Source organism: Lutra lutra, chromosome 8 (genome assembly GCF_902655055.1).
Source record: "Lutra lutra chromosome 8, mLutLut1.2, whole genome shotgun sequence".
Taxonomy (NCBI): domain Eukaryota; kingdom Metazoa; phylum Chordata; class Mammalia; order Carnivora; family Mustelidae; genus Lutra; species Lutra lutra.
Window position 1 is genome coordinate 133768293 of NC_062285.1, and position 25247 is coordinate 133793539.

Genomic DNA, 25247 nt, shown 5'->3' on the forward strand with positions numbered 1-25247 from the left:
TTATTCCCCACGGGGTCACTAAGAGCCTCCTTTGCGCCAGGACACGTGCTGGGTGCTGGGCAGAGAAACATGAGCCACTCTCAAGGCCGAGTTGGGAAAGGCAGCTGGCCACACTGAGGACTGTGGGACAGTATTGGGGCAGGGGCTGGTGCAAGACAGAGGGACACCAGGGAAATCACAGGAGCAGGGCTAAAGGGGGGGGGGGCGCTAGGAGCCCTGGGCTCTGAGCATCTCAGACAGACAACTGCTTGCATGTGGGGAACAGTTGGGGGTCCCGACACATCGCCACCGGTGATTTGCACAAGGTCGCACTCTGTGAGGTCAGTCATAGAGGTGGGAGCGGAGTGGGGGGCGCTATCTGGTATCCTCCCACCTCTCCCTGTATCCCCTGGGGGCGTCAGGGACTGCGTGAATCAACTAGTCAGGGAGCTGACTGACGGAGATGTGTAGGTGTGAGCAGGGAGCAGTACTTGTGGCTGAAGGAACATTTGCAAACTCAGTAAGGCCTAGAAGAAAAAAAAAATCAATACTCTCGGTGTCCACAGTTCTCAGAAGCTGGGCAGTCTTGTGAGGAGTCACAGAAACCGGCCTGGCCTGGTGTCGCTTCCTCTTTCTGCTTCTCTGTTTCCTAACAACAACGTCAGCATAAATAGGAAGCTCCAGCGGCTCCCCGTCGCCTGGACACTCCGGCAGAAGAAAGCTCTGCTGTCCCACCACGAAGAGGTACACTCTGGCTTTCAGGGGCGGAGCAGGGGGTGTCTGGGCCGGGAAACCAAGGACAAAGAGAGCCTGGGGGTGTGGAGTGGGCAGGTGTGGCTCTGGGAGCCCAGGAGCCAGAGGGCGAGGAGACAGGCAGCGCTGCCACCTTGCCTGAGGGTCGTGTGGGAAGGGCTGTAAGGTTGTGGGGGGGGCAGGGGTAGCTCACCTGCGGGGTCCACCTGTCCTGGCAGCAGGGAGGACGCGGGGTGGCGGGGTCAGGGAGGTGGAGAGCTCAGACCTCGGAGTCAGACACCTGCGTGCATCTATGCTTTGCCATTAAGGTGTCGCTAAGATGTTGGTGGCGGTGAGAACATCCTCTCCCTGCCCCCGGTTTTCGCCTCCTGGTCTCTGGAACGGAAAGAGCTCCAATAGTCCCTGACATCCTGGTCTAGAAAGGGAGAGTGGGAGAGCGAGGGTGCGTGCACGCTTGGGGTGTGGGTGTCAGTGGCAATGCAGGGGTGCAAAGAGACTGGGAGGCGGAGGGGGAAACCCGGAATTTTGTCACGCAGCGAGCAAACCAGAGCTTGGTGTGGCTTTGGAAGCTCACTTTGGAAGATGGGAAAGGGCCCTGTCCCCTGCGGAGGGACTATTTTCCCCCCCTGGGAGAAAGTGTTTTGGCTAGCATACTGGACCCTGAGCCTCTGCTGCTTCGTGGAGTTCAGGCCCGGGTGTGGGTGTTCTGTACCCACGCGTGCTGGCTGGCTGTAGGGGTGCGGGGGTGGGAGCGCGGAGATGTCTAGGGGTAGCTGCGTCCCGGCATGCGCAGCTGCGTGCCTTTGCCCTGTGCATGGGAGCACAGGTGTTCCCCTGGTCACCTCGGCGGTGCGAGCCTGTGGGGCTTCCTCAGTCTGGTCCTGGTGACAAGTTGCAAATGTACAGTCTTGAGTCTTCAAAGACCTTGTATCAATTTTGCATCACCGGGTTCTGATCTCAACTTCTCATCTTTCCTACTTTCTGATCGTTTTAAGAGGAACGGAACCTTTCCTGTTGGCTTTTGATCACTCTTTTTCTCGTTCACCCGTTCTCCTCCTGTGCCATACCCACCAATACTACAGGATAGTTATTGAGTTGTTTAATGAGCATGTTTAATACTAAGTGAATACATGGGGATCTGCTTTATCAAGTTAGAATGATCCGGAATCATGTAACACACAAAGAGAACGCGTGCCAGCTTTCTCTATCCCCTAGTCCAAACATCTTCTGAGCACGCTGCAAGTATATAGTTTTCCTTTGTACATAAAAGGGATTATAATATACATATCGCTCTATGACTTATTTTTTTCATCTAATACGTCATTTAGGATAACGTTCCTCAATAACACAAATAGATTTAACTCATTTTTTAACCCTAAGAAATAGGCGGCATTTACTAGTAGGGGTAAAACCACAGGATACCCCATCCGGTACTGATAGACATTTAGGTTGTTTCTAATTTTTCCACACCTGCAAAAGTGTTTCTTCCGCAGTCCGCATGCCTAGAAGCAAAATTGCTGAGCAAGAGTTTGTGTTTAAAAATTTAATAAATATTCTCAGATCGTCCTCAAAGTAGTTGAATTGACATATACTCCCACAGTCTTGTATAAAAGTCAGTTTCTCTTTAGATGATCATTCTTTAAACGGTGTCCAATGGGTGGATGAAAATTATCGGGATTCTTGCTTGAATTTTTCCTTTCCCTGATTATGGGTGAAGTTATGACTCTGTCATATATATTCTTGGCCATCTGAGCTCCTTTTCTGAAATGAATGGAGATGTTCTGTCCATTTTCTTATGGGTACTTTGCCTTTTACATATTTGCTGTTGTAGTGGCTCATTTATTAGGTATCTTAACAGTGTATTTACATATGTTTTAAATATGTTTCCAGATTATCACTTGGCTTTTTTTTCTTCACCATGTTTAAGATATCTTGTTTCATATAAAAGCGTGCTAGTTTCTTCTCATATTTATCTTTGTTTTTCTTTATGTTTTTTGGATTTGGTGTCTTCTTCAACCCCTAAGGTTAAGGAAATACTTATAATGCTTTCATCATTTTAGTTCTGACTTTTAGGTCTTTAATCCACCTGGAATTTGGAGGGGTGGGTAATATGTAAAGTAAAATCTGACTTTAAAAAATTATCAGCTAACTGTCTCAATGTCATAATTATGAGTATGTAGTCTGTCCTTTCCTCCATGATTAGAAATGCCACTCTTACCTCCCAAATTCCTGCTTGGTTATTTTCCTTACTGTTTTCCATTCCATCTATCTGGGATTACATTCCCATTATTTTCCTGGCTAATAGAACCCGTCTCTCATGTTTGGTTTGTTATCATCTAGAATCAGTTTGTCACACACATTAAAAATCGTTTTGGAGTTTTGATTTAGATTGGATCGAATTTAGAGATTATTGGGGGGTGGATTGACCTCTGGAGATGGCAGTAATGGGCAGCCTTCCCCTATTTGTTCCTTTGACCAGAAGAACACGAACATTTTCCTTTTGACTCTGACCTCTCTACAGATTTGTAGTAGAGGCCCAGAAATGCCAGTATTCCCTTCAGTGCCTTCTTTGTCAAGATTCATTTGTTTGTTTGTTTCATCTGGAATGGCTTTTGTATTATCGAATATTGAGAAGCATTTGTCAAGATAAGATATTCCTTTTTTCCCTTTTAATCTATTTTTATATTTCTCTTAATCATGAATTTCTTAATGGGTTTCTTTCTTAATGGCTCTTCATCTGTGTCTGGAATAATCCCCATGTGGCCATGATGTGTTCTTCTTTTAAAAGTCTTTGTCAGATTGTTCTATGACATTCTTTTCATCTGGAATGAATTTGTGTTTTGCTTTTTTTTTTTTTTTTTTCATTTCCAGTTTTTATTCCTACCATTAAAGTTCTTCATGAGTTTGGGAATTTTGGTGTGCATGTTTGTTTTGAGTGAAAAGGTGCTTGCTTTTTCTCTTCTCTTTTCTCCCTCTCCCTCTTCTCCTGCCCTTTCCCTATCAGTCTTTTGCTCCCATGCTTACCTCTCACTCTTAGTGGGTTTTAACACTTACATTTTTAACACATGTATTTAATGCATATTTTCCATCAGCTTTTGGGTATAATAAACATACATTGTCTTTTCCAAAGAAGACACGATCTTTAGCTTAGCAAGCTTTCAGTTCTCCTCTGCTTTCCACCCCTAATCTGAGAGCCAACTCCCACATTAAGATCATCTGTGTTTTACTTCAATATAGTAATTGTGAATTTACTTATTTTCACTTTATAAGTAACAATTCTTTACTTAATTTAAGTTTTACTGCCTTCTTTTCTTACCACTAATTTCAGTATCATACACTTTTTGGACAATTTCTTTTTTCCTGAAATGCATCCTAGAGTAATTGTGTTCCTCAGAAAAAATCTGAAAATTTTCCTTGTCCTTACATTTCCAAAATGTGTTTTTCTGACCTCGAGCGTCAGTGTAACTTTGACTTTTTCAATGATTCTAGATTTTAAACATATTGCCCCTCAGTATTTTTGAGACATCATTATCTACTTAGAGTTCAGAGTCACTTGTGAGAAAATCTGGCCAACCTGACCCATTGAAAATAATGTTTGTTTCCTTCTGGAAACTTCTCACAGTATCCTTTTATTCTTGGATGGCCAAAAGTTTACCAGCATGTGACTGAGCATGGCACTATTAAAAATGGAGTTTACCCTTCACTCAGTGGACTGTTGTCTCCTTTAAGCCCTGTGAAGTTTTCTTCTATTTCCATTTGCATCTGTTTGGTCTCCAAACAGTGGCAGCTTAACAGTATGGAAGTTTATTTTTTTTCTCACATCAAGAAAAAAAAAATCTCAAAGATGTCCAGAGGTAAGCACTCTCAGGCTGGTGTGGTTGCTCCACAGTGACAAGAAGGATCCAGGCTTTGCTCTTTCTCTGTTGCATAGGGCTCCATCCTCAAGGTAACCATATGGTCTCAAACAGCTTCTGGAGCTCCAGCCATCACTTCCAAGTTGTAGGCTGGGAAGAAGCTGGAGAGGCAGGAGGGCAAATGTGGACCCTCCTACCTGAGCCAACTCCCTTTAAGAAGCCTTTTCTGGAAGGCGCAACCAATGTTTCCACTCACACCTCCTTGGACAATATTTAGTGATGTGAACACACCTAGCAATAGAAGAGAATAGGAAATTATTACCTTACCTCCTTACCAAGGAGGAAGGGAACAGCCCAGGAGAGGACACTGTCTGCCGCATGGTTTGCAAGTTTAATATGATTTAACTTCTTATATTTAAATTTGTAATTAACCTGGTATTTGGGGATGGTGTGGAGTAGAGAGTTAGGTGGATATGTTTTACAATGTTATTCAAGTATTTTAGCACTTCTTATATTCCATCCGTCACATTGATTCATGAATTCTCCATCATGTAGTACATTCTTGGGGAGAATGGAATTGCCTGGTCCGTGTGTCCATTGATCTATCGTGTGTATGTCCAACACACTGCTTTACTTACCAAATCTTTGAAATAAATTTTGCTATTGGGGAGAACCTCCTCATTTTTATAAAAACTCATTAACTGTCTTCACGTATATTTTTTCTTCTGAGTTCCTGCAAAAAACATCATGTTAAATTTTGTTTGGAATTGTATTAAACCTCTCACTTATTTTAGGATTACTCGCTCTTTTTACATATATAGTATTTCTACTTGTGGTAAGACCCAAATAGACGCTCTGGGTTTTTAGGCTAGTCCCAGATAGACAGAGCAAACTGGGCCAGCCACAAGGACTCGTATCCCTCCCCGTGGCATTGCCCCCACCTGAAGGAGCTGAAATGGACAGTCTCTTTCCCCAGCTCCACACAAACCTCCTCTTCTTTCCTGAGCCTCTTCTTGTTGTTGTTATTAGATTTTATTTATTTATTTATTTGAGAGAGAGAAAGAGAAAGCCCATACACGAGCTAGGGGAGGGGCAGAGGGGGGAGGGAGAAACATATTCCCCGCTGAGCCCAACTCCGGGCTCAATCCCAAGTCCCTGAGATCATGACCCGAGCTGAAGTCAGATGCTTAAGCAACTGAGCCACCCAGAAACCCCTTTCCTGACCTTTTATCGGACTAACCGCTTTATAAACATCACCGCGTTGGGTTCTTCTCATGTGACACACATGTATTTGTACCCACATTACTGGTGCAGAGAACAAGGTTCTGGTGTATTGGTGGGTCAACCCAGGCTGCTGGCATGGGAGGGGCAGAGCCTGTGCTGAAGGTCAAGGTGGCTGCATCCAGAGCTGTGCTTTTCCCAGTAAGACAGCTGCTGCTGCTGCTGCTGCTGCTGCTGCTGCTGTGTGTGTGTGTGTGTGTGTGTGTGTGTGTGTGTGTGTGTGCATCTTGAAGTTTCAGACAGTCTTACAGGGGGAAAAGGAACCACTGTCCTCTGATCTCCTCTCCTGGGTACTTCCCAGGGCTACACAAAATGAAAAGAGGAAATCCCCAACCTTCTGCAGAGAAAAGGGAACAGGCATTCTGAGGGTAGTGTGGGAGGAATGACAGTAAATGGAGGGAGGGCGGGACAGCACCAGGCCCCGAGAGTGTGCGCGCCCAGTGTTGAGCACAACTGGGATCCCAGCCAGGGGAGGACACTGTGGACGTCGTGCTCTGTGATTGCTCTGAGCAGATCAGGTCGGGGGCCCTGAGGGAGCTCAGAAGAGGGCTCCCTCCTAGGTCTTCCAGTTTTGAGGGGGTTGCACGGGAGTTCCTGGGGCATGACCAGGTGGGGATCCACTTCTGCAGAAGCCATCAAATGCATCTCCCTCACGGTCATGCCCTAGGCACTGAGGCTAAGTGGAAAGGACCGCCCTGGGTGCCAGGCTGAGGTGGGAGGGGGTGCTGGAACCCACGCATCACTCCTGGGTTCACCCTGTAACATGGGCCAAGTCCCTGGGCTATAGGATGGGAGGGGCCAGCTCTCAGCTCATGTCTCTTCTGCCTGCAGAGTCCCAGAGAGAGGATTCACAAGAGCCGGGGACATGGGTCTGGCCTGGCCTCCAGCCGGGGAGGAAGCCAAGATTCCAGGCCAGTGAGGACCCCAGCCCCTGCCCAGCCCTGAATCCACTTGTGCCGGCCACCTGCTTGCCCAGAGCTGCCTGAGAGATGGTTGTGTCCCGGGGCCTGCTCCCTGTTGTCTTGCTGGCTCTGTTCTGGGGGCCCAGCATGGCAGGGGCCCATGGTGAGCTCTGTTGCTTCCTCCCCTTCCCTGGCCCCTCCTCACAGCCAGTCCTTGAACAAAGCCACCCCCACATGCCATCCCCAGGCCCCGAAAGCCCCCAGGCCCCTCCCTCCCTCATTTTCCTCCTCCCTGATCCTCTCAGGTGCCCCCCTACCCGTTCCTGGATTCTCACTCTTCTCCAGCCTGCCGAAGGTTCATCTCTGCTTGGATGGCTTCTCTTCTCCTCCTAGCTTTTGAGGCTTCTCCCGTCCAGGCTGGCCATTCCAGCCTTATCTCTGTCCCCATCACACCCCACTCTGCTCCTCTGATGGCCTTGATCAGTTGCCTCCTTTGTGCCTTCATTCCTTGGGGACCTCAGACTCGTGGTCTTTGCCTGCTTCGGTCTCAGTACCCTCCTCCTTCTCAGATGTTCCTCTGGCTCCTGAGTCCCCCAAGTCCCCTCCCCAAGGGCCCCCAGAGAACATGACTTCTCCAATAACCCTGAGAACCACATTCCCTTTCCTAGCCACGAGGCCCTGCTGCTGACCAAGAGACCCGGCCAGGGAGGTCCCACGGGGCTCTGCCATGCTCACTCTTAGGGGTGGTTTTGTGCCCCTCCTCCCAGCTGTCCCAAGGGGTCCTGGCCCTGATGCATGTGTCCCTTGTGGGGTGGGAGGGAGACCCTGCGCCAGGAGCAGGGCACAGCAGGGGCTCAGGAAATGTGCTGCACCTGCAGTAGAATGTGGTGCTTCTCTCCGGAAGGGGGAGTCCACAGCTGGAGCCACGGACACACAGAACCTCTGGCCCCCTCGTGGCCCCCAGGGAGCTGTGCCTTGCAGCCGGGAGCCCCTGGAGCACTCTGAGAAACCACTCCCCAGCTCTGGGCACCCCCAAGGCGCTAAAAGGGCAGGTGACAAGGGACATCAGGAGGGGAGAGATGTGACTCCCTTTGTGCCTCTCCCTGGGCAGAGACTGTCCCACTGCAGACCCTGAGCTGCTACAATGACTACAAGAGCCTCATCACCTGCAGGTGGGCAAACACTCAGGACACCCAGGGGCTCATCAACCTGACTCTCTACCGGAGGCTGAATGAGTGAGTGACACCAGAGCCCAGGGGCCGGAGTGCAGGGAGGGATGCAGCTCTGTGGGGCTGTGCCAGGGGTGGGGGAGGCCACACAGAGGTCAAGGATGGGGAGGCCCCAGTCCCGGCCCTGACCCGGGCCCAGGAGCTCCTGCCCCATTAGGCAGCCTTCTGGGCCCAGGTGCTGGTGTCTGATATCGGAGTTTAGAGAAGAGGCTTACGCATTAACATTGCTGTTGATTAAGGGATAGCGATAATCTTATATCATCACAATTGAACGGACTTACCCTGCAAAAGCCGATGTCAGATGGTCCTCCCTGTGAGGAGGACAGGGCAAAGGGTAGATGCCCCAGTTCACAGACACGCAACCTGAGGCTGCGGAGAGGACGTCCCTCTCCCAGCCACAGGACGGCTGAACGGCAGAGTGGGGACCAGTGCTCTGTGTCCGGTGCGTGGGGGACTGGCCTCCATGTCTCTCCAAGGCCCTGCTGCCTCCAGAGTGTGGGTTTTCTCCTTCTCCTTCATGTGGTCTCTGCGGTATATACCATTTGGGAAGATTCCTCACATTGTCTTGGGGTCTGGGGACAGTCTAACTCACTGTAATAGAAATAATTAAATGGCTAGCATCTCAGGTGCAGGGAGACCCCGTGGAGGCCAGCCCTGGGGAGGAGTAGCTCCTCACACCCACAACAGCATCCTCCAGCTCTCTCTCCCACGCTCCTGGGAGCCCACTTTCCCTTCTCCATTCTCCTCGCCCACCTCCACCTCCCCACTTTGCTGTGGCCCACTTCCTCCTGCATGGAGACTCGTGCTCCCAGAAGAGGGGCTCCCGGCCCCCTCTGTGCTCACACCGCCCGCCCACCCCCTCTGCCACCTCCCCGGGTGCTCCCTGCAGCGAGTTCCCACCCCGGACCTGTCTACTGCTGCACCCGGGCTTCCCACCGCTCTTGCTGCTTGAGAACGCCACAGCCACCCCAGTCCCTGCTCTTCCTGTACCATCGGCAGGCCCTCTCCCAGGGTCATTCTTGATCCCTGAGCAAATGTATCCTGGCCCCCACTTACACCTGCCAATAAGGGCTGACGCTCTGGAGGGGCCTCCAGACCCCCATCTTCTCCAGCAGGGGCCATCCTCTGCCTCCCTTTGAGGCCACCCTCCTCCAAAGAGCTGTCTAGACCCACAGCACCCTGGGTCTTTCCAGTCATTCTGAACCCACTCCCCTGGGCTTCTGCTGCCCCCATCAGGCCACCCAGACTGCTCCTGCCAAGGCCCCAAGGCCCTCCCTGCTGCTAAATCTCCATGTCCTCCCTCCTTGACTGAAAGCAGCACCTGGCATAGACGGACCCTGCATGCCCCCACAACACCTCCATCTCCCAGCTTCCAGCCACCACACTCCCCCCTCTCCTTGTGTCTCCCCTGGCTTACCTTTTCTGTCTCCCTGTTTGCTCCCTTCTTCTGTCTCCAACTCAAAGGGTGAGATGCCCGGGGGTTCATCCTTAGCTCTCCCCACTGGTATATCATGATCCAGGGGCAGAGCCTAGCCTAGCCTGCCAGCCTAGCCTGAGGCTGAGCCCTGGTGACTTTCACACTCTCACCAGCCCCACCTGCCCCCAAAGCCAGGCCCGCAGGTGCACCTGTCTCCCCACAGGTCCTTAGGGAAAGGCGTCTTCCACCCCCAGTGCTCTACACCAAATTCCTGCCCTGCCCCAAACAGGGCTCCTGGCTCATCCCCATATCCCTCGTCACTAAGCAGGGGTTCCGAGAGGCTCCAACCCAAAAGCTGGGAGGTGTGTTCCTTCACCTCCTTTACCACTGTTAGGTCCGTGATCAAAGGAGCGAGACTGATTCAAAGCGAAGGTCAAGCAAAGCTTTATTTCGCGCCAAGCATCAAGAATCAAACCAACCGGTCGGGGCCACCTCTTACAAAGAGGCTACTCCTCCCTGCCTTACCGACTAACTTTTATAGAGCAAAGGCCATGTGGATGAGCCTGGCCACACACAGGTGGCCAATGAGATTGCAACACACAGAGAAAACTGCACAGTCATGCTAGGTCCCACACGGGTGGCCAGTTGAATTTCAATTTACCCTAGTGGACATTTGAACTGACCTATCACCTTGGTCAGAACTGGCGCCCGAAAGGCGGGCCCACTCTCCTTGGTAGCTAGGGAGACAGTATGTGCGCCCCACTGATTGGATGTCTCCACCTGACCTGACCCACCCTTATATCTGGGCTTTGCTACCTGGGATTGGTTTCCCCGACTTGCTTTTAAGTAAGTTCCTCTGGGAGGGGCAGGGTCAAACTAAGTTTACTGCATAAACAACAAAATGGCTCCCTCTGGCTAAGTAGGCCCTTACACCACCTTTCCTTCCCCACCCGTGCCTCTAATCCACCAGCAAATGCCATTGACTTCATCTTTAAATAGAATGTGGATCTGGCCAAGGCTAACATCTCCGGTCTGATGTGAACCACTTCCTATCACTTGGATATTCTAGAAGCCTCCTACCTGGTCTCTGTTTCCAAGACGACCACCCTCCCCCAAACCCAATCTATCCACCATCCTCTATCCTAGAGGAAGCCTTTCAAAATATATATCACGCTATGTCACTCCGTTGCTCATAACTACATTTTCCCCATTTTCTCCAGATTCTTTAAATTCCTCTTAAACCTTGCTGCCTGTCACCTTGCTCTACTGGTCTGCTCCGCCTCCCACCCTCCAGGACTGCACTCCATGTGCACAGGGTAACTGCCTAGTTATGCAATGCTCCCAGCCTGTGCCTGCCCCAGGGCTTTTGCACTTGCTATTCCCTTTATCTGAACTCGCCTTTTTCCGGGATGTGCATGGCTCCCTCCCTCACTTCCTCCAAGTTTCTGCCCCAAAGTCACCTTTTCTACAAGGCTTTCCCTGTCTCCTCTATTTGAAATCACACCCCCCCCCCGCCCTTCTGACTTCCTTATCTCCCTGACCTGCTCTATTTGTCTATGTGACGTTTGCTCCATTTGACACATGACATATTTTATTAAGTCATTTCTCATGTGCCCCCATGGCCCTGGACAGAGCCTCGAACACCATGACTGCTTGGTGACATTTGTTGAGTGAGTGACTCTCCCACGCTGTGGGCTAACCACATTGTCTCCTGGCAGGGACCCTCCAAAGCCAGTGTCCTGTGATCTCAGTAACGAGACGGCTTTGTTAGATCACCCCTGTCCCGGCTGTTTGTCCAGAAGATGTGTCATTCCGTATGAGTTTTTCGTTATTGCTGACAGAGACTACTTCTCATTCCAACCAGACCGGCCCCTGGGCACCCAGCTCACCATCACTCTGACCCAGCATGGTAAGGCCTGGGGTCCCCAGATGAGGGTGGCCCCTCCATGGGTGGTCAGCCCGCAGAAGGGCCAGGGGACGAGAATCTTCAAGGGGTGGAGATACTGGCTTGGGGGTGTGTTTGATCTCTGAGGAGAAGAGGCTATGGTCTTCCTATGATGGTGACATTGGAGCGACAATGTGAGGAACCCCTGGCCAGTGGCACCTCCCTTGGCCCGAGCTGCCCCACCACCTGCAGCAGTGAAGGCTTCCCTTCCAAAACAATCCTTCCTATTCAGGTAGAAACCTTATCACTTGAAAGCACTCATCACCATCTAGTCTCATCCAATGCCTACAACAACCCAGTTTTAGATGAGGTGATTAAAGCCCAGAGAGGTCATATAACTTTTCCAAAGTGCCACCCCTGAGCAGTGGTGACAGTGACAGGCAAGTGAGGGCACCAGGTGTCTACAGCGGTGCCAGAAATCAGTGCTCTTGGGTGGATGTCTATGATCATTTTATTTAAATAGTTAAGCTCCATTTGACTGTTACACAGAAATATAACCAGCACTTCAATCTCGTTAATTCAATTATATCTATGCTCAGGATGAGCCTAAAATAGAGATGGTCTTTGGAATTCACTTGGTAAGAATCCTACAGATGGCCGGCTTTTAGGAAACACTGCCCAATATTATTTAATCATTACAGTAATGCATGGTGTCATGCCCTACTTTTCTTTTTTCCCCCATTTCTCTGATAATGAAATGGAACTGAGAAAAGAGGAACTTGCCCAAGGCCACTTGGATGCATGTGTCTGACATAGCGTCCCGGGTCCCAAACACCGGGCAGTCTATTGCACCTGCAAGTGTCAGATGGAGACGCGGCTCCGGCCTCTGCTTCCTGCCTGTTTTCCTCACAGCAGCGCAAAGCTGTTGCACAAAGAGGAGATGGGTTAGGCCATGGTGAATTCATGTCAAACAGGGTCTCAAAACGTGTTTGATGGATGAGAAAAGGCTCCATCTTGGTGGGGCTGAGAGCCTGCAGAGAGGCAGGAAGCAGCAGAAGTTGAAACACAGATGGATGCCATGTGCTGAGGGCCAGTGGGCGAGGAGCCTCTGGGGGTCAGGACAGGCTTCCCAGAGGAAAGAGTTTTGCAGGGAGATCTGAAGGGTGAGTGGGAGGACAGAACAGGAAGAGGAAACAGCGTGCACCAAGGCTGGGAGACGGGAGGGCAAGGCAGTGTGGGAAAACCATCAATCATTGTATCCCAGGAACATCAGTGTCCAAAGGGCTGGACAGTGAGGGAAGAAGGAGAGGGGCAGTGGAGGTAGGAGCCTGACCTGGAGATGCTTCTGTGCCCTGCAAAGGGACTCCGAGGCCAACATCTAGGCGATGGAGAGCCATCGAAGGGACATGACATGATGCTACATGGGTGACAGGATAGATGGCAGGGGATGATGGAAGGTGGCAGGAGGCTGGGGCCCAGAATGCAAACTAAGACGCTCATTCCAGGGAGAAAGGATGAAGATTCAACTGGGACACAATGAGGGGACGGGAGCAGGGGGGCATACAATTCACAGAGAGGGTGTACACACACTTCATCCACTAATCTGTTCTCTCGCTGAGTGCCCACATGCACCAGCAAATCAATGAACAAGCCGGTCAGCGTCCCTGCCCTGTGAAGCTGGTGGCCTCATCACAGGGAAGGAGTCAACTTAGAAATAGGGGAGGGAGGGTGCCTGGGTGGCTCAGTGGGTTAAGCCGCTGCCTTCGGCTCAGGTCATGACCTCGGGGTCCTGGGATCGAGTCCCGCATCGGGCTCTCTGCTCGGCAGGGAGCCTGCTTCCTCCTCTCTCTCTGCCTGCCTCTCTGCCTACTTGTGATCTCTCTCTCTCTCAAATAAATAAATAAAATCTTAAAAAAAAAAAAAAAAAGAAATAGGGGAGGGAGTGTGGTGTTTGCCTCCTGGAGTGCACGTTCAGCAGGGAGGTCAGTTCTAGCCGGAACCATTTTGGCAATGAATCAGGGAGGCTGGTCGGTGCTGGGCAAGGGGACAGGGGTGCATCTGACCGCTCTGAGACCCCCCACACATGGAGGTCTGGGCCATTTCACTTCCTCTCTCAGGTCTCCACCTGAGAAATGAGCTAGCAGTGTAAAATCTCTCAGGTCGGGTGAATAGGTTTTTCCTTGCATTCCCGGTTGGTCCAATTTTTTTTAGGAGCTTCTAGAGCTCCACACTGAGAGGGATTCCCACTCCCTGACGGGCTTAGGAGCTAGGCGGGCAGGGACTGATGAGCCTGATGGAGGGTTAGGGTGGAGGGACTAAAGAGGGGGTGCCCTGTATCTGCCATTCCGACCTTAAGATTTCTCTAGATGCTCCAGCGCTGCCATGTTCAACGTCCAGCACAGAACATTTACATCTTGTTTGGAGTCATTGAATTTTTTGTGTTTGAAAGTCACCCCTCAGCATTCAGACCCAGAAGCTTCACAAAGGAGGGAGCCAGGCCATTCTTGAATGAATATGCTCACCCAGCAGATGTTTGCTGTTGGCTGACAGAATGGTTCCTTGAAAATTCTCTGAAGGTTGCCTGTTCATGTATTCATTCAACGTTCACGCAGTTTGTCCCCAAATTCCCTGAACCACTAATCTCAGGCCATGGGGACAGAGAAGGGCGTCAAAGTCCAAACCCTACACCCACGAGCTCCTGACTGCAGGGGCAGACACGGAAACGCATGAATGCACCAGGGTTGTAAGGACAATACGATGGGCTATGGTAGGACAGGAAAAGGATTGGGGGATTCTGCCCAGGGGAGGGGGGTCCAGGAAGGTACTAGAGGAGGAGACATTTATGCTGGGCTCTGAGTGGTGCAGGACCCTTGGAAGGTGGAAAGGGAAGGAGGACGGTGAGAGGGAGGGGGAGTAACATGAGTCACAGCGCCCTCTGCTGGGAAGGGGGGCGACACAGGCTGCACAGTGAGCTGTGGGGACAGGTGGGGACAGGTGGAGACAGGTGGTTCCTTTGGGAGATTATTGCCAGCCCTGCATGGAGCTTATGTGATATGCGCACAGCTTTTGTTCATGTTCACAGTGAATCCAGACAATTTTGCAGGTGAAGGGCCTGAGGTCCACAGAGGAAAAGGGTCTTGTCCAAGGCCACTCAGCTGGTAGGGACAGCACTTGGCCTGGAGCCCATCTGCCCACCACACAGAAAATGCCCCCCTACCATCACCCAGCCCCTTAAGGGCCCTTGCCTCCTCCTTCCTCCAGTGCAGGCCCCGGCACCCAAGGACCTCCTGATCAATACTACCGGGGAGCGCTTCCTGCTGACCTGGACAGTGGCCCTTCCGGATTCCCAGAGCCACTGGCTGTCCAACCTGGAGTATGAGGTGGTCTACAAGCGGCTTCAGGACTCCTGGGAGGTCAGGACCACGGCCAGCTCCGCCCCACCGCCAAGGGACCAGATCCAGCCTGAACCTGCTCCACTAACCGCTCTCTCCCCACAGGAGGCCTCCACCCTCTACTTGAACTCCTCCCAGGCCATCCTGGAGTCAGAACACCTCATTCCCAGCAGCACCTACGTGGCCCGAGTGCGCACCCATCTGGCCCCCAGCTCAGGACTCTCGGGACGGCCCAGCCAGTGGACCCCGGAGGTCCGCTGGCACTCGCAGACAGGTAGCATGGTCGAAGTTGGGGCAGCACCCTTCTGAGGGGAGGGCGGCTCGTCCAGCTCCTGGGAATCTGCTGCAGGATTCCACCAGTCTCCTGTGTCATGTTTAGAATCCCTTCACCGGGCCGACTCCATCTGGGCCCCGAGCTCTGCACACCTTCCAGCTAGGAGCACTTATGGTGACAATGACAGCAGCCTTATGAGCGGCTCTGTCTTCCTGAGGGCTGTGCTCCCTGGGGACCAACCAGGATCACTGTGTCGAGGCCCTGAGCCCTGAAAAAAGATGCTGTCCCCATTTTGCCCAGGGGGGTGTGAAGGGTCACGGAATTTACTCACTGAGCTGGCAAGTCCAGGCTGTGTTGAAGCTTAAGTTTTCCTGGGGATGAAGCCCATGATCTCTCTGACATGAGGTTCCTGGTAGGCCCCCCAAGAGTAAAGGAATGAATGCAGGAGGGGATGAATGAGGGACTATCTCCCCTCCCAGGGGACAAGGCCCAGCCCCAGAACCTCCAGTGCTTCTTCGATGGGGCCGCCGTGCTCAGCTGCTCCTGGGAAGTGAGGTCCGAGGTGGCCAACTCAGTCTCCTTCGCCCTCTTCTACAAGGCCAGCCCCAACGCAGGGTGAGTGTTCCCTTCCTCCCTCCCCTCTTCACCACCTTGCCCTCTCCAGGCCTCCCCTGACTCTGGGGGCCCCAGAGGAAGCCACACCCCTCCCGTGGCCCCTGCCTCCCTCTGCTCTCACCTCCACCGTGATCCTAGGGAAGAAGAGTGCTCCCCAGTACTGAAGGAGGAGCTCCCCGGCCTCTACGTCCAGTACCGATGCCAGATTGCCGTGCCCGACCCCAGGAAGGACAGCCGGTACACCATCTCCATTCGGCCAAAGGAGGAGGAGAAGTTTATAAAAAGCTCAGAAAACAGTGAGTCTGCCCTCCAGCCTTTGGTGCAAGTGCTCCTGCAGTGGTCCTGTCATCTGTGTCCCCCACATCCACTCAGGACTCCTGATGGCCCACTCTCCATGTCTGTCTCTGTCAGTAAAACGCAGCCCAGTGACCAAAGGGAGCCAAAGTGATTCAAATCTCTTCTTGAAGCAGTCAAGATGCAACAATCTGACAACGACGATGGCAAATAGTATGAAGGAACTTCAACGGATAGTCCCCACAAACAGATCTTTAAAACCCATTTCCCCCTTTCCTTTAGCTTTGCTTTCCTGTTGGGCCGCTCTGCAGCCCCTCCTGCCAACCACACACACCCCTGGTCCTCCCACTGAACTTTCCCTTTCCTTCCCTGATTGGATTTTTCTCTCTCGGGTTCCCAGAGTCCTCTGCCAATGGATATTTTCTGTCTTCAAGATAACTGATCTAGGAATGACTTCTTCAATCGGGGGCTAGACTACGTGCAAAGAAATTGTAATTCCTTGCAGAATCCTATCCCCTCTTCTTCTAAAGTAGCAAAGACTTCATGCAAAGGAGCCTCCTGCATGGCATCCCGGGACCCCAGTCTCTTCCACCCAGTCTGGAATGTGTGCAGGAGGCCACATAGACCCTCTGTCTCTGTCACCTGGTTGGAATCCACCAGTCACCCTAGGGTTCTGCCGTCTTTTTCTCCGCCACTTGTTAGCTGCCTGTCCTTGGTGGGTGACCTAATCGCTCTGGGGCTCAGTTTTTCCACCTGTGAATTGTGACAAATGAACAGGACCCACCACATAGCAGATCTGTTAGAATCAAGTGCAAGGATTCCTGCAGACAGAGCCTGTGTGACAATGCCTACAACATACTTAATGATGTGGCAGGGAACCAATTGTTGGTGTTTTTATTTTTTTACTTAAACACGAGGAGTAACCCATGCTTTGGGTGACCTCACCGAAAGACAAGTGTATCTCAGCATCTGCCCAGAGAAGGGCTGCTCAGGTCCAAGTGGACAGTATGGGGAAGTGGGGGGATCCAAGGACCCTGAGATGGGCTGGACCCCGTTGGAGAGAGCACCTGTGACCAACATGGAATGAAGAGAGTGTTCCATCGGAGGCATGTTAGGAACAATGTTCCCTAAAGGTTTCCCTCCTTCCAGTCCAGATGGCTCAGCCGACACTCAATGTGACCAGAAGCAGAGATGGCTACACCCTGCACTGGACGGCACAGGAGATGTTCTACAAGCACATAGGTCACACCTTCCAGGTCCAGTACAAGAAGGCTACAGCCTCAAGGGAGGTGAGGACCTCATGCCAGGGAAGGGGCTTATACTGGAGTGGAGGGAGGGGCGGGGTGAGGAAACACACACGAGAACCCCCACCTTGCCAGGTGCCTGGCTCCCAGCAGGGGACCCATCAGAGGAAGCCACTGAGACTCAGCGGTCATGACCCTTTGCGGTTGGCTGGTCACTGTCTCCTTACTTGGTGAAGGTCTAAGGCTCACAGAGGTGATATGACATGGCCAGAATGAACTATAAGACCTTGAACTGTGAAAGGGATGCAGACATCAGGGCTTGGAGGGCAGAGAGACGAGCTGGATGTCAGGTTTTCAAAGTTACCAGGCGACTCTTCCTCAGAGAAGTCTTCTCTGGAATGCAACTGTGCGGCCGCTCCGAGCCCAGCTGCTCCTGATAAAGCAGGCAGTCCCCAGGCCAAGGTTCTGTCTCCGGCCCACGTCCTTAGGCAGTCTTAGGGTCTGTGTGCAGAACCTGGGGCTCCCCGTGGCCCAAGTCAGAAACTTTGGAGCCAACCACAGAACCTTCAGCCCAGAAATAGGGAAACTGAAGCCAGGATTGGTGTGGTCAGTGGGGGAGCTAGGAGTGGGGCCCCCAGAGTCCAGTCATGCTGCACAACATTCCCGGGAAGGCCATAATTGGGGTCCAGGCTGTCCCTGAGGAGCTGGGAGGTTGGAGGGTTGTCTCAGAGTAAGACTAGGACATGATGTGTTCTCAGGATTTCCGGGCCTCGGTGTTGTCCTAGGTCACAGGGATGGCAATCCCCAGTCCCACCCAGGGTGCTGACCTCTGTGAGCCTTGGGGTAGGGCCCTCCGTGGGGGCCGGGGGGACTTACCCAGACCTGGGGATGCAGCTGCAGCTGGGGACTGATGAGGCAGAAAAACTGGGGCCCTGAGGTGGGAGGGGATTGGGGCTGTGCCGCCACACACCAGCAAGTTGCCTCGGTCTCAGCACACCTGATCACTCACCTGTGCCCTCAGGAGAGCAAGACAGAAACCCTCCAGAACGCCCACAGCATGTCACTGCCGCCGCTGGAGCCCTCCACCAGGTACCATGCAAGAGTGAGGGTCAAGCCCACCCCCGGCGGCTACGACGGCATCTGGAGTGAGTGGAGTGAGGAGCTCTTCTGGGACACTGAATGGGGTATGTCTCCCGGCCTCCACCCTCCCTTCTGGGTACAGCCCAGCTGGGCAGAGGACAAGGATGGTGTGGACACAGAAGTGTGACCCCACCCCACCTGAGTATCCTCTCTTCTGTGTGTCACTAGTCATGCAAAGTGATCCCTGGTGTGTAACACAGACTGCAGGTGAGGTCCTGAGAGCAGCAGAGAGCAGTCCTAACCATTGCTCCTCCCTCAGATTGGACCTTAGCCCTCTATTAATTTGGCCCGTGACTTCATTAGGCTTTGTGGCAGCCCTCACCTAGTGACCACTGAGCCCGAATTTCCAGTTGGTTACCATGGCAGCAAACATCACGAGCTATGGACTGAGGCCCGGCACTGGAAGGGTTTGGTCTGATTTCTTCCTGATTTTTTTTTTTTTTTTAAGTAGGCTTCACATCCAGGGGAGTTCAACACAGGGCTTAAACTCACAACTGTGAGAAAGAGACCTGAGCCAAGATCAAGAGTCAGACACTTAACTGACTGAGCCACCCAGGTGCCCCAAATTTCTTAATCTCCCCCATTTCCCTGTACTTGCTGCTTCCCTTGTCCCTCACCGTTCACCATTCTGGCCACCAGGAGGCAGGCACAAGACTAGGTCCAGGAGGATGGAGGCGGTATTAGCAGCAAGGACCCAAGCTGCGGTCATCCTCGCAGGGGAGGAGTCTCAGGAAGAGGGTTACAATCAAGTGGAAAAGAGGACTGGACACCGGGCCTAAGAGAAGAGACCGAGGGAGTCCTGGAGGGGCCCAGCCTGTGAGGGGCTTGACACTGGGGCTCCCGATAGGCCTTTACACCTCCTAGTTCCTCCACCAGTTTTTTCCCATCTCTGCCTCTCCAAACCTCCCTGTTACTTGAAGCTGAAGCTTATGTGCTGCCTCCTACATGAAGTCCACTGTGATTGCCATGAGATGTAGTCATTGCCCCCGCCCCCTCCTGCTACTGGGAAGAATCTAACCCTCTTTGTCCTTCCTGATATGGGGAACAAAGGCAAAAGAAATAGACAAAATTAAATTTTCTTATAACCTGCCGTCTTTACCTCCCCCAGTTCCAAAGTATTTAATCAGTCACTGCTCACAGTCCCTGGGCAGCCCTTCCTTCCACGGGTCCTGTCCCCATGCTGTAATAAAAACACCTTTTTGCATCAAAGACATTGTAAGAATTCTTTCTTGGACTTTGGCTCGGATCCCCAGGACTCTAGCATTTCCACATCACTTCCCAGCACTTGAACCTTGAGTTGTGGGGGGCGGGGGGCGGACTGATTCCTTGTCCTTCTTAGCCTGTGTCTGGGCCTCCCTCCCACTCTGCACCCCTAGGAAATGAGCTTCGGGAGCACTGCGGTTGCACAGAGCAGGGTCTGGAGACTCTGCCCGGCCTCACCTCCTCTTACCTCCTCCCCCCTCCTAAGCCTCCAGCTCTGTCCTCCCCAGATGCTAATGCTCTTTTTTCCTTCCTGGCACCCTCAGTGCTACCCATGTGGGTCCTGGTTCTCATCCTGGTCTTCGCCACTGGGGCACTGCTCCCTGCCCTGCGCTGCTGTGGCATGTACGGGTACAGGTAAGGGGATTCCATGACGGGTGGGGGTTCTCGGGACCCCACAGCTGGCTCGCTCTAGTCCCTGTTCCGCCCCTCCCTCTTGGGGAAACCTTGGATAAATCTCACCTTCTCCTCTGGGTCTCAGTTTCCTCTCTGCACAGGAGCGTGGGGCAGCTTCCCTGAGGTCCCTGGCCACTGTTACCCCTCTGGTATCTTTCTAGGCTGAACCAGAAGTGGGAGGAGAAAATCCCCAACCCCAGCAAGAGCCACCTGTTCCAGGTAGGATCTGGCTGCGAAGGCGGCTAGGGTGGTAGGGGCTCCTCTCTCCTGCGCCGACCTCCCCGTCCCTATGTCTCCCCCGCCTTTCTGTGGCTTTGAGCGTGAAACATAGGTGGCCCAGGAAGGTGCAGGAAGATCTCAGGGGCGGCCAACACCAGCAGGTTCAGCCCTGCCCTCCTCTGGACACCTGCAGAGGCGCAGGACTGGCCCTGCCTGCTGGGCTCCCGTGGAGCAAGGGTAGAGTGGAACGGGGTCCCTGCCGGGAGTCGGGGAGCTCAGCGAGAGGCCTGGTTCTGCAGGGGCGGAGGGATGACAGGAGGCAGAATGTTTTCCCCAAGGACAGACAGCGGAGCTGAGTTTTGGAGAATCCAGGGTGGCGACAGGTGGGAGAGGCCCGCAGTGGGTGGACAGGACCCCTTTGCAAAGGGGACTGTGAGGGGCGGGCCGTGAGCCTGGGCTCACATCCCAGATGCTGAGATGGTCATAAGGCGAGTGTCAGCATGTGGGTCACGGGGCCCTTTGGTCAGGCATGGCCAGCTTGCCTGTGGAGGAAGGTCATGTCTAGTGGGGAAGAAACTAGGGCGTGGGTGTGGAGGCAGCGACACTCAGATCTGTGGCCTTTCGAGAAGACAGTCCCTATCCTCTGGTGCCCAAGGACCCACAGCAAGTCCCAGCCCCTCTCTGGGCCTCTCCTTCCTGGTGTCAGGAGGCCAGGCGGGGCTGGTCCTGGACTTGCTGAGACCCTTCCGTGTCTGGGGGCTCCCTGTATCCCCTGTGAGTCCTCCCCTCCTTCCTCCAGCTTCTCGAGAGCTCACACACCCACAGCACAAATGTCCTTTTCCTCCCAGAACGGGAGTGCCGGCCTCCAGCTCCCAGGCAGTATATCGGGGCTCGTCAGCAGGGCCCCCCCGCATAAGGGGCCGCAGGGCAGCTTCATCCTTGGGCTGGACAGGTGAGTGTCTGGGCTTGGGATCCCTGGGAGGTAGGAGGGTGGCCCCATTGCACACTCTGGAGGCTCAGAGGAGGCAGCCTCCAGCCTGGGGCTCGGGATGAAGAGAACCAGGGAGATTGGTTTCTCTAAAGCCAGAGGATACCAGATGGTATCAGGAGGAACTTCCCGAATATTGGGCGAGGGAGGGCCCTACCTTGGACTTGACCCGAGGTAGAAGACTGGAGCAGGTGACTTCTCCCTGCCCTGTTGCCCAGGGAAAGTCCGCATGGGGGTGCTGATGACATGGTGGCAGGGGGAGGGACTGAAGGGACAAGGACATGGCTAGGCACGCGTGGGCTTGGCATCCACCTGGTCCCCTGAAGCTGGATGGATGAAGGAGCCGGGGTGAGAGGAGCCACTCTCTCTGCCTCTGAGAGGCAGAAGACTTTGAACCAGAGCATGGAGGCTGGCAGGTGAAGCCAGCGGGGCACCGAAGGCCGGTGCAGTGCCCTCTCTTGGCTTGCTCCCTAACCTTGCCCTGCCCTGTGCCCTCCCTGAGCCCTGGGTGAGGTCAGGCCTCCCCCCACCCCACTCCAGCCCTAGCATGAGCCGAAGTGGCAGCCCCGGGTGACCTCAATATCTCTGCGCCTGTTCTCCCCGCAGCGTGTTCCCTGTAGACTACAGACACAGCGAGGTGTCGCCTCTCACCACGGAGGACCCAAAAGATGCCTGTGAATCACCATCAGAGCCTGACACGACTCCAGCCTCCTTGGACCCGTACTCGGAGGAGGCCCCTGGACCCCAGCTAGACCCATCGGCCCCCGCGGGCAGGTCGGAGAGCCAGGCTTCCGGCTTCGACTTCAATGGCCCCTACCTGGGGCTCCCCCACAGCCACTCCCTGCCTGACGTGCTGGGCCAGCCGGCACCCCCACAGGCAGGCCTGAGCCAGAAGCCGCAGCCTCCGGGGTCCCTGGAGTACCTGTGTCTGCCCGCAGGGGGGCAGGTGCAGCTGGTCCCGCTCGCCCAGGTGATGGCCCAGGCCCAGGCCATGGATCGGGAGGGGAGCCCTGACCCGGGCGAGGAGGGGAGCCCCTCCCTGGAGTCAAAGGCATGCCCCGCCCCTTCTGCACCCGGGTTGATGGTAGGCGGTCAAGGCCCAAAGAACAGCCCCAGCCCAAAGGATGGGACACTTGCGGCTCTGGCCACTGGCTCTGGGGCCCATGAGGATGGTCTTCTGGCATCTGGCTATGTCACCACTACAGACCTAGCACTCCCCTTGCCCACGGGGCTGCCATCTGCCTCCACAGTTCACCTACTGCACCTGCCCACAGACCAGAGCCACAGCCTCCGTCCTGGAGTGGCTGGTGGGTCCCATGCAGTCCCAGGCCCCGTGAGGCCAGAAATTGAGGGCTATGTGGATGTCCCTCCAACCCCAGGCCAGTCTCCTAAGTCCCCTCTGGGCAGTCCTGCCCTTCCTCCAGCCAGCAGCCCCATCCTAAGCCCAGGGGAGCCCAGAGCAGAGGGGGTGCCCCTCTCCCCATACCCCGAGGGGCTCCTGGTCCTACAGCAGGTGGGTGACTACTGCTTCCTCCCTGGCCCTGGGCTCTGGTCTTCTCTCACCCCAGACAAAGCCCTCTTCCCCAGGACCCTATCCTGAGATCGGGGACCCCCGACCAGGTGTTCCAGGCCAAGAAGGCCTTGGGCCAGGCCATTCCCAGATGCCAGCCATCCGGCACTTCAAGGCCCTCACGCAGCAGGACTACCTGTCACTACCGCCCTGGGATGTCGGCAGGCCTGGGGAGGTGTGCTGACACCTTCGAGCTCCTGGGGGACTGAGTGGAAGTTCTGTCTCCCCTTCCACTGGTCCCTCGCCTCATCCGCACTCCATTCTGCAAAGCTGCGTTGGGGCTTCTGAGTTGGAGCAGATAGAGGTGGGGAAATGAGTCGGCCTCCTCTCTTCTAACTTGACCTTCAGCCAATCGATTTTCCTCTCCCCACTGCCTCCCTTTCTCTCTCACAGACAGGCGGACACAGACACGTGCACATGTTTCTTTCATGTTAACTTACTTTTAGGGTCCAAAGTATTAGAGCTTCCTCTATACCCATTCTATTTGCCCCTGATTTTTTGTTTTTTGTTTTTGGGGGGTTTTATGTTTTTTGTTTTTGTTTTTAATAGATTTCCTTGCTTTCGCCACTGTCTTCTTTCCCTTTCCACTGATTTATTATCTGAGTGACTTTGAGCTAAGCCCAGTCTGAGATGTCGTGTCTGGGTCGGAGCCTGTTCTGACACCAACATGTCCAGCTACATGGAAGTCTTGGGTCTGTGGCCTGGCCCTGGCAGGTGCGGACATAGCCCTTGTGTGGAGAGAGGCAAGGGGCTACCCTGGCTGAGACCCCAGAGAGGGAAGGCTCAGGAGAGCTGTGCAGGGCCTGATTCTGGGCGCTCCGAGCAATGAGCATGGTAAGGGGCGTGCAAGAGGAGAGTTGTGCTGAGCTCACAGGAGCCCCCCCCCCACAACCCCAGTCTCATGGTGTGCGTTCTGCCCACTGGCTACTTTCTATGTCCTGCCTGGTGGGGCCTGTGGAGGGACGTCCAGAAACCACATGCACTCCAGAAATGCTGGGAAGAACCGCTCAACAAAGGGAAAAAAGGGAAATTATCAAGGGCCCTGCACCCTTCGGGGCTTAAAATCAGAGTCATGCTGCTGTCCTCCCTCCAGAAAGAACTTACAGCTCCTACCTCTCCTGGCCACGGCCCAGGGGCTTTGGAGCTATGTCTGGTCCTACCCAGAGGATTACGGTTTCTTAAAATATGTGCCTTTCTGACATGCCAAAAAAAAAAAAAAAAAGGCATTAAATTGTTTTAATTTGCATTATTTGATAACTATCAAGTTTGCACACATTTTCGTATTCCTGGGCATTCGTATTTCTTGACTGGGCTAAGCCCGTTAAGGACTTTGTTTTGCGAGGTGTTCATCTTTTCCCGATTAAGTTTTTTTTTTAAACTGTTTACATGTGGTCTTTCATGATCGGTGCAGGTTTTTCCCTCTAGTTTGTAGTTTGTCTTTGGGTTTTATATCTGAGGATCGTAGACAGACGCATACAATGTAGCCTTCTCCACACACAGAGATTTGCTGGCGCTACTTTGGGTGTCCAATTTACAAGGGCTTTCCCCCTCCAAAACTATATTGGTCCTAATTGATATTTTTCTAGTTCTTTTTCAGTTTCAAGCTTTTTGTGTAAAATTGTGTTGGGTTTGGAATGTTCGCATGCGAGAGGGAGAGTTGCCTTCATGTTTTCCCGGAATGAGTGGCCTGGGTGTTTCTCCATCGTTTGCTGAAACACCCATTCTTCGTCCCCGTGTCTAAAACGCCAGTTTTATGATCTAGAAAGTCCCTGATATACTTAGTGGGTTTCTAGGTTTCCAATTTTCTTATCTTACATTGTCTGCTCAATGCCCCCCCTCCCAGCTTTGTAACGTTTTAACAAGTGGCAGATCCAATGTTGTCATTTTTGTTCTCAAAGCCCTGCTCAATACAGCAATGTTGGGAGGAGGGGAAAGGATGATAAACAATGTAAATATTCACAAGGATGACTTGTTACAATAATAACACTTCAGGTTATTCTAAAGTAGAATCCTGTGTTACAGATGGATGAGGTAGCACTACATGGATTAAAAAGAAATCCAAGAGAATGAATTCCAAAATGTTCAGACATTTGTTAGCTGAAAAAAATTGCAATAAAATATTTTTTTTTTATAACATAAAACCCAAACTCTAAATTTGTGTCTCTTGTGTTGGAATAGCAGGGGAGGGGTGTGGTTTGAAACAACAGTTGCATTAAGGAGGGTGAATCCTGTGAAACAGAAAGGCCCGTGGGTCTCTGAGGCATCAAGGTGGATTTCGGGAAAGCCAGCTCAGGGTGTCCTTATGGTTGGACGGGTGTGTGGAGGTGAGTGCAGGTGGATTCACAGATAATGAATCACGACAAATGCTGGGCCAGGTGGAGGGTGATTGGAAACAGGACCTGAGAAGTTGCAGGAAGTGGCCATGTTCTCTTACCCAGGCCCCAGGCCTGGAGCGTGAGCCTGCACCGCCGAGTGGCGGCCCTCATCCAGAAGGCCCTCATAAGACACCAGAGCCGAGTTCAGAGACCTGACATTGTCTGAGCCTTTACCTGGCT

At 53.1% G+C, this 25247-nt stretch overlaps 1 protein-coding gene and 1 long non-coding RNA gene across 2 annotated transcripts; one reads left to right on the top strand and one right to left on the bottom strand.

Moving 5' to 3' along the window:
- Positions 1-451: 451 nt before the first annotated feature.
- Positions 452-24818, top strand: CSF2RB (colony stimulating factor 2 receptor subunit beta). The gene is given in 15 exon segments (XM_047741263.1): positions 452-723; positions 6699-6932; positions 7881-8004; positions 11134-11324; positions 14562-14713; positions 14798-14966; positions 15446-15581; positions 15720-15877; positions 17025-17164; positions 18141-18303; positions 19786-19876; positions 20077-20134; positions 20983-21086; positions 21729-22662; positions 22664-24818. Coding segments are annotated over 14 exon segments (2709 nt in total). The 5' UTR covers positions 452-723; positions 6699-6856; the 3' UTR covers positions 22877-24818.
- LOC125106755 (uncharacterized) lies at positions 4519-5268 on the bottom strand. The gene is made up of 2 exons (XR_007129421.1): positions 5225-5268; positions 4519-4747 (listed from the first exon to the last, which is right to left on the bottom strand). It is a non-coding gene; the product is annotated as an uncharacterized LOC125106755 (long non-coding RNA).
- Positions 24819-25247: the final 429 nt, after the last annotated feature.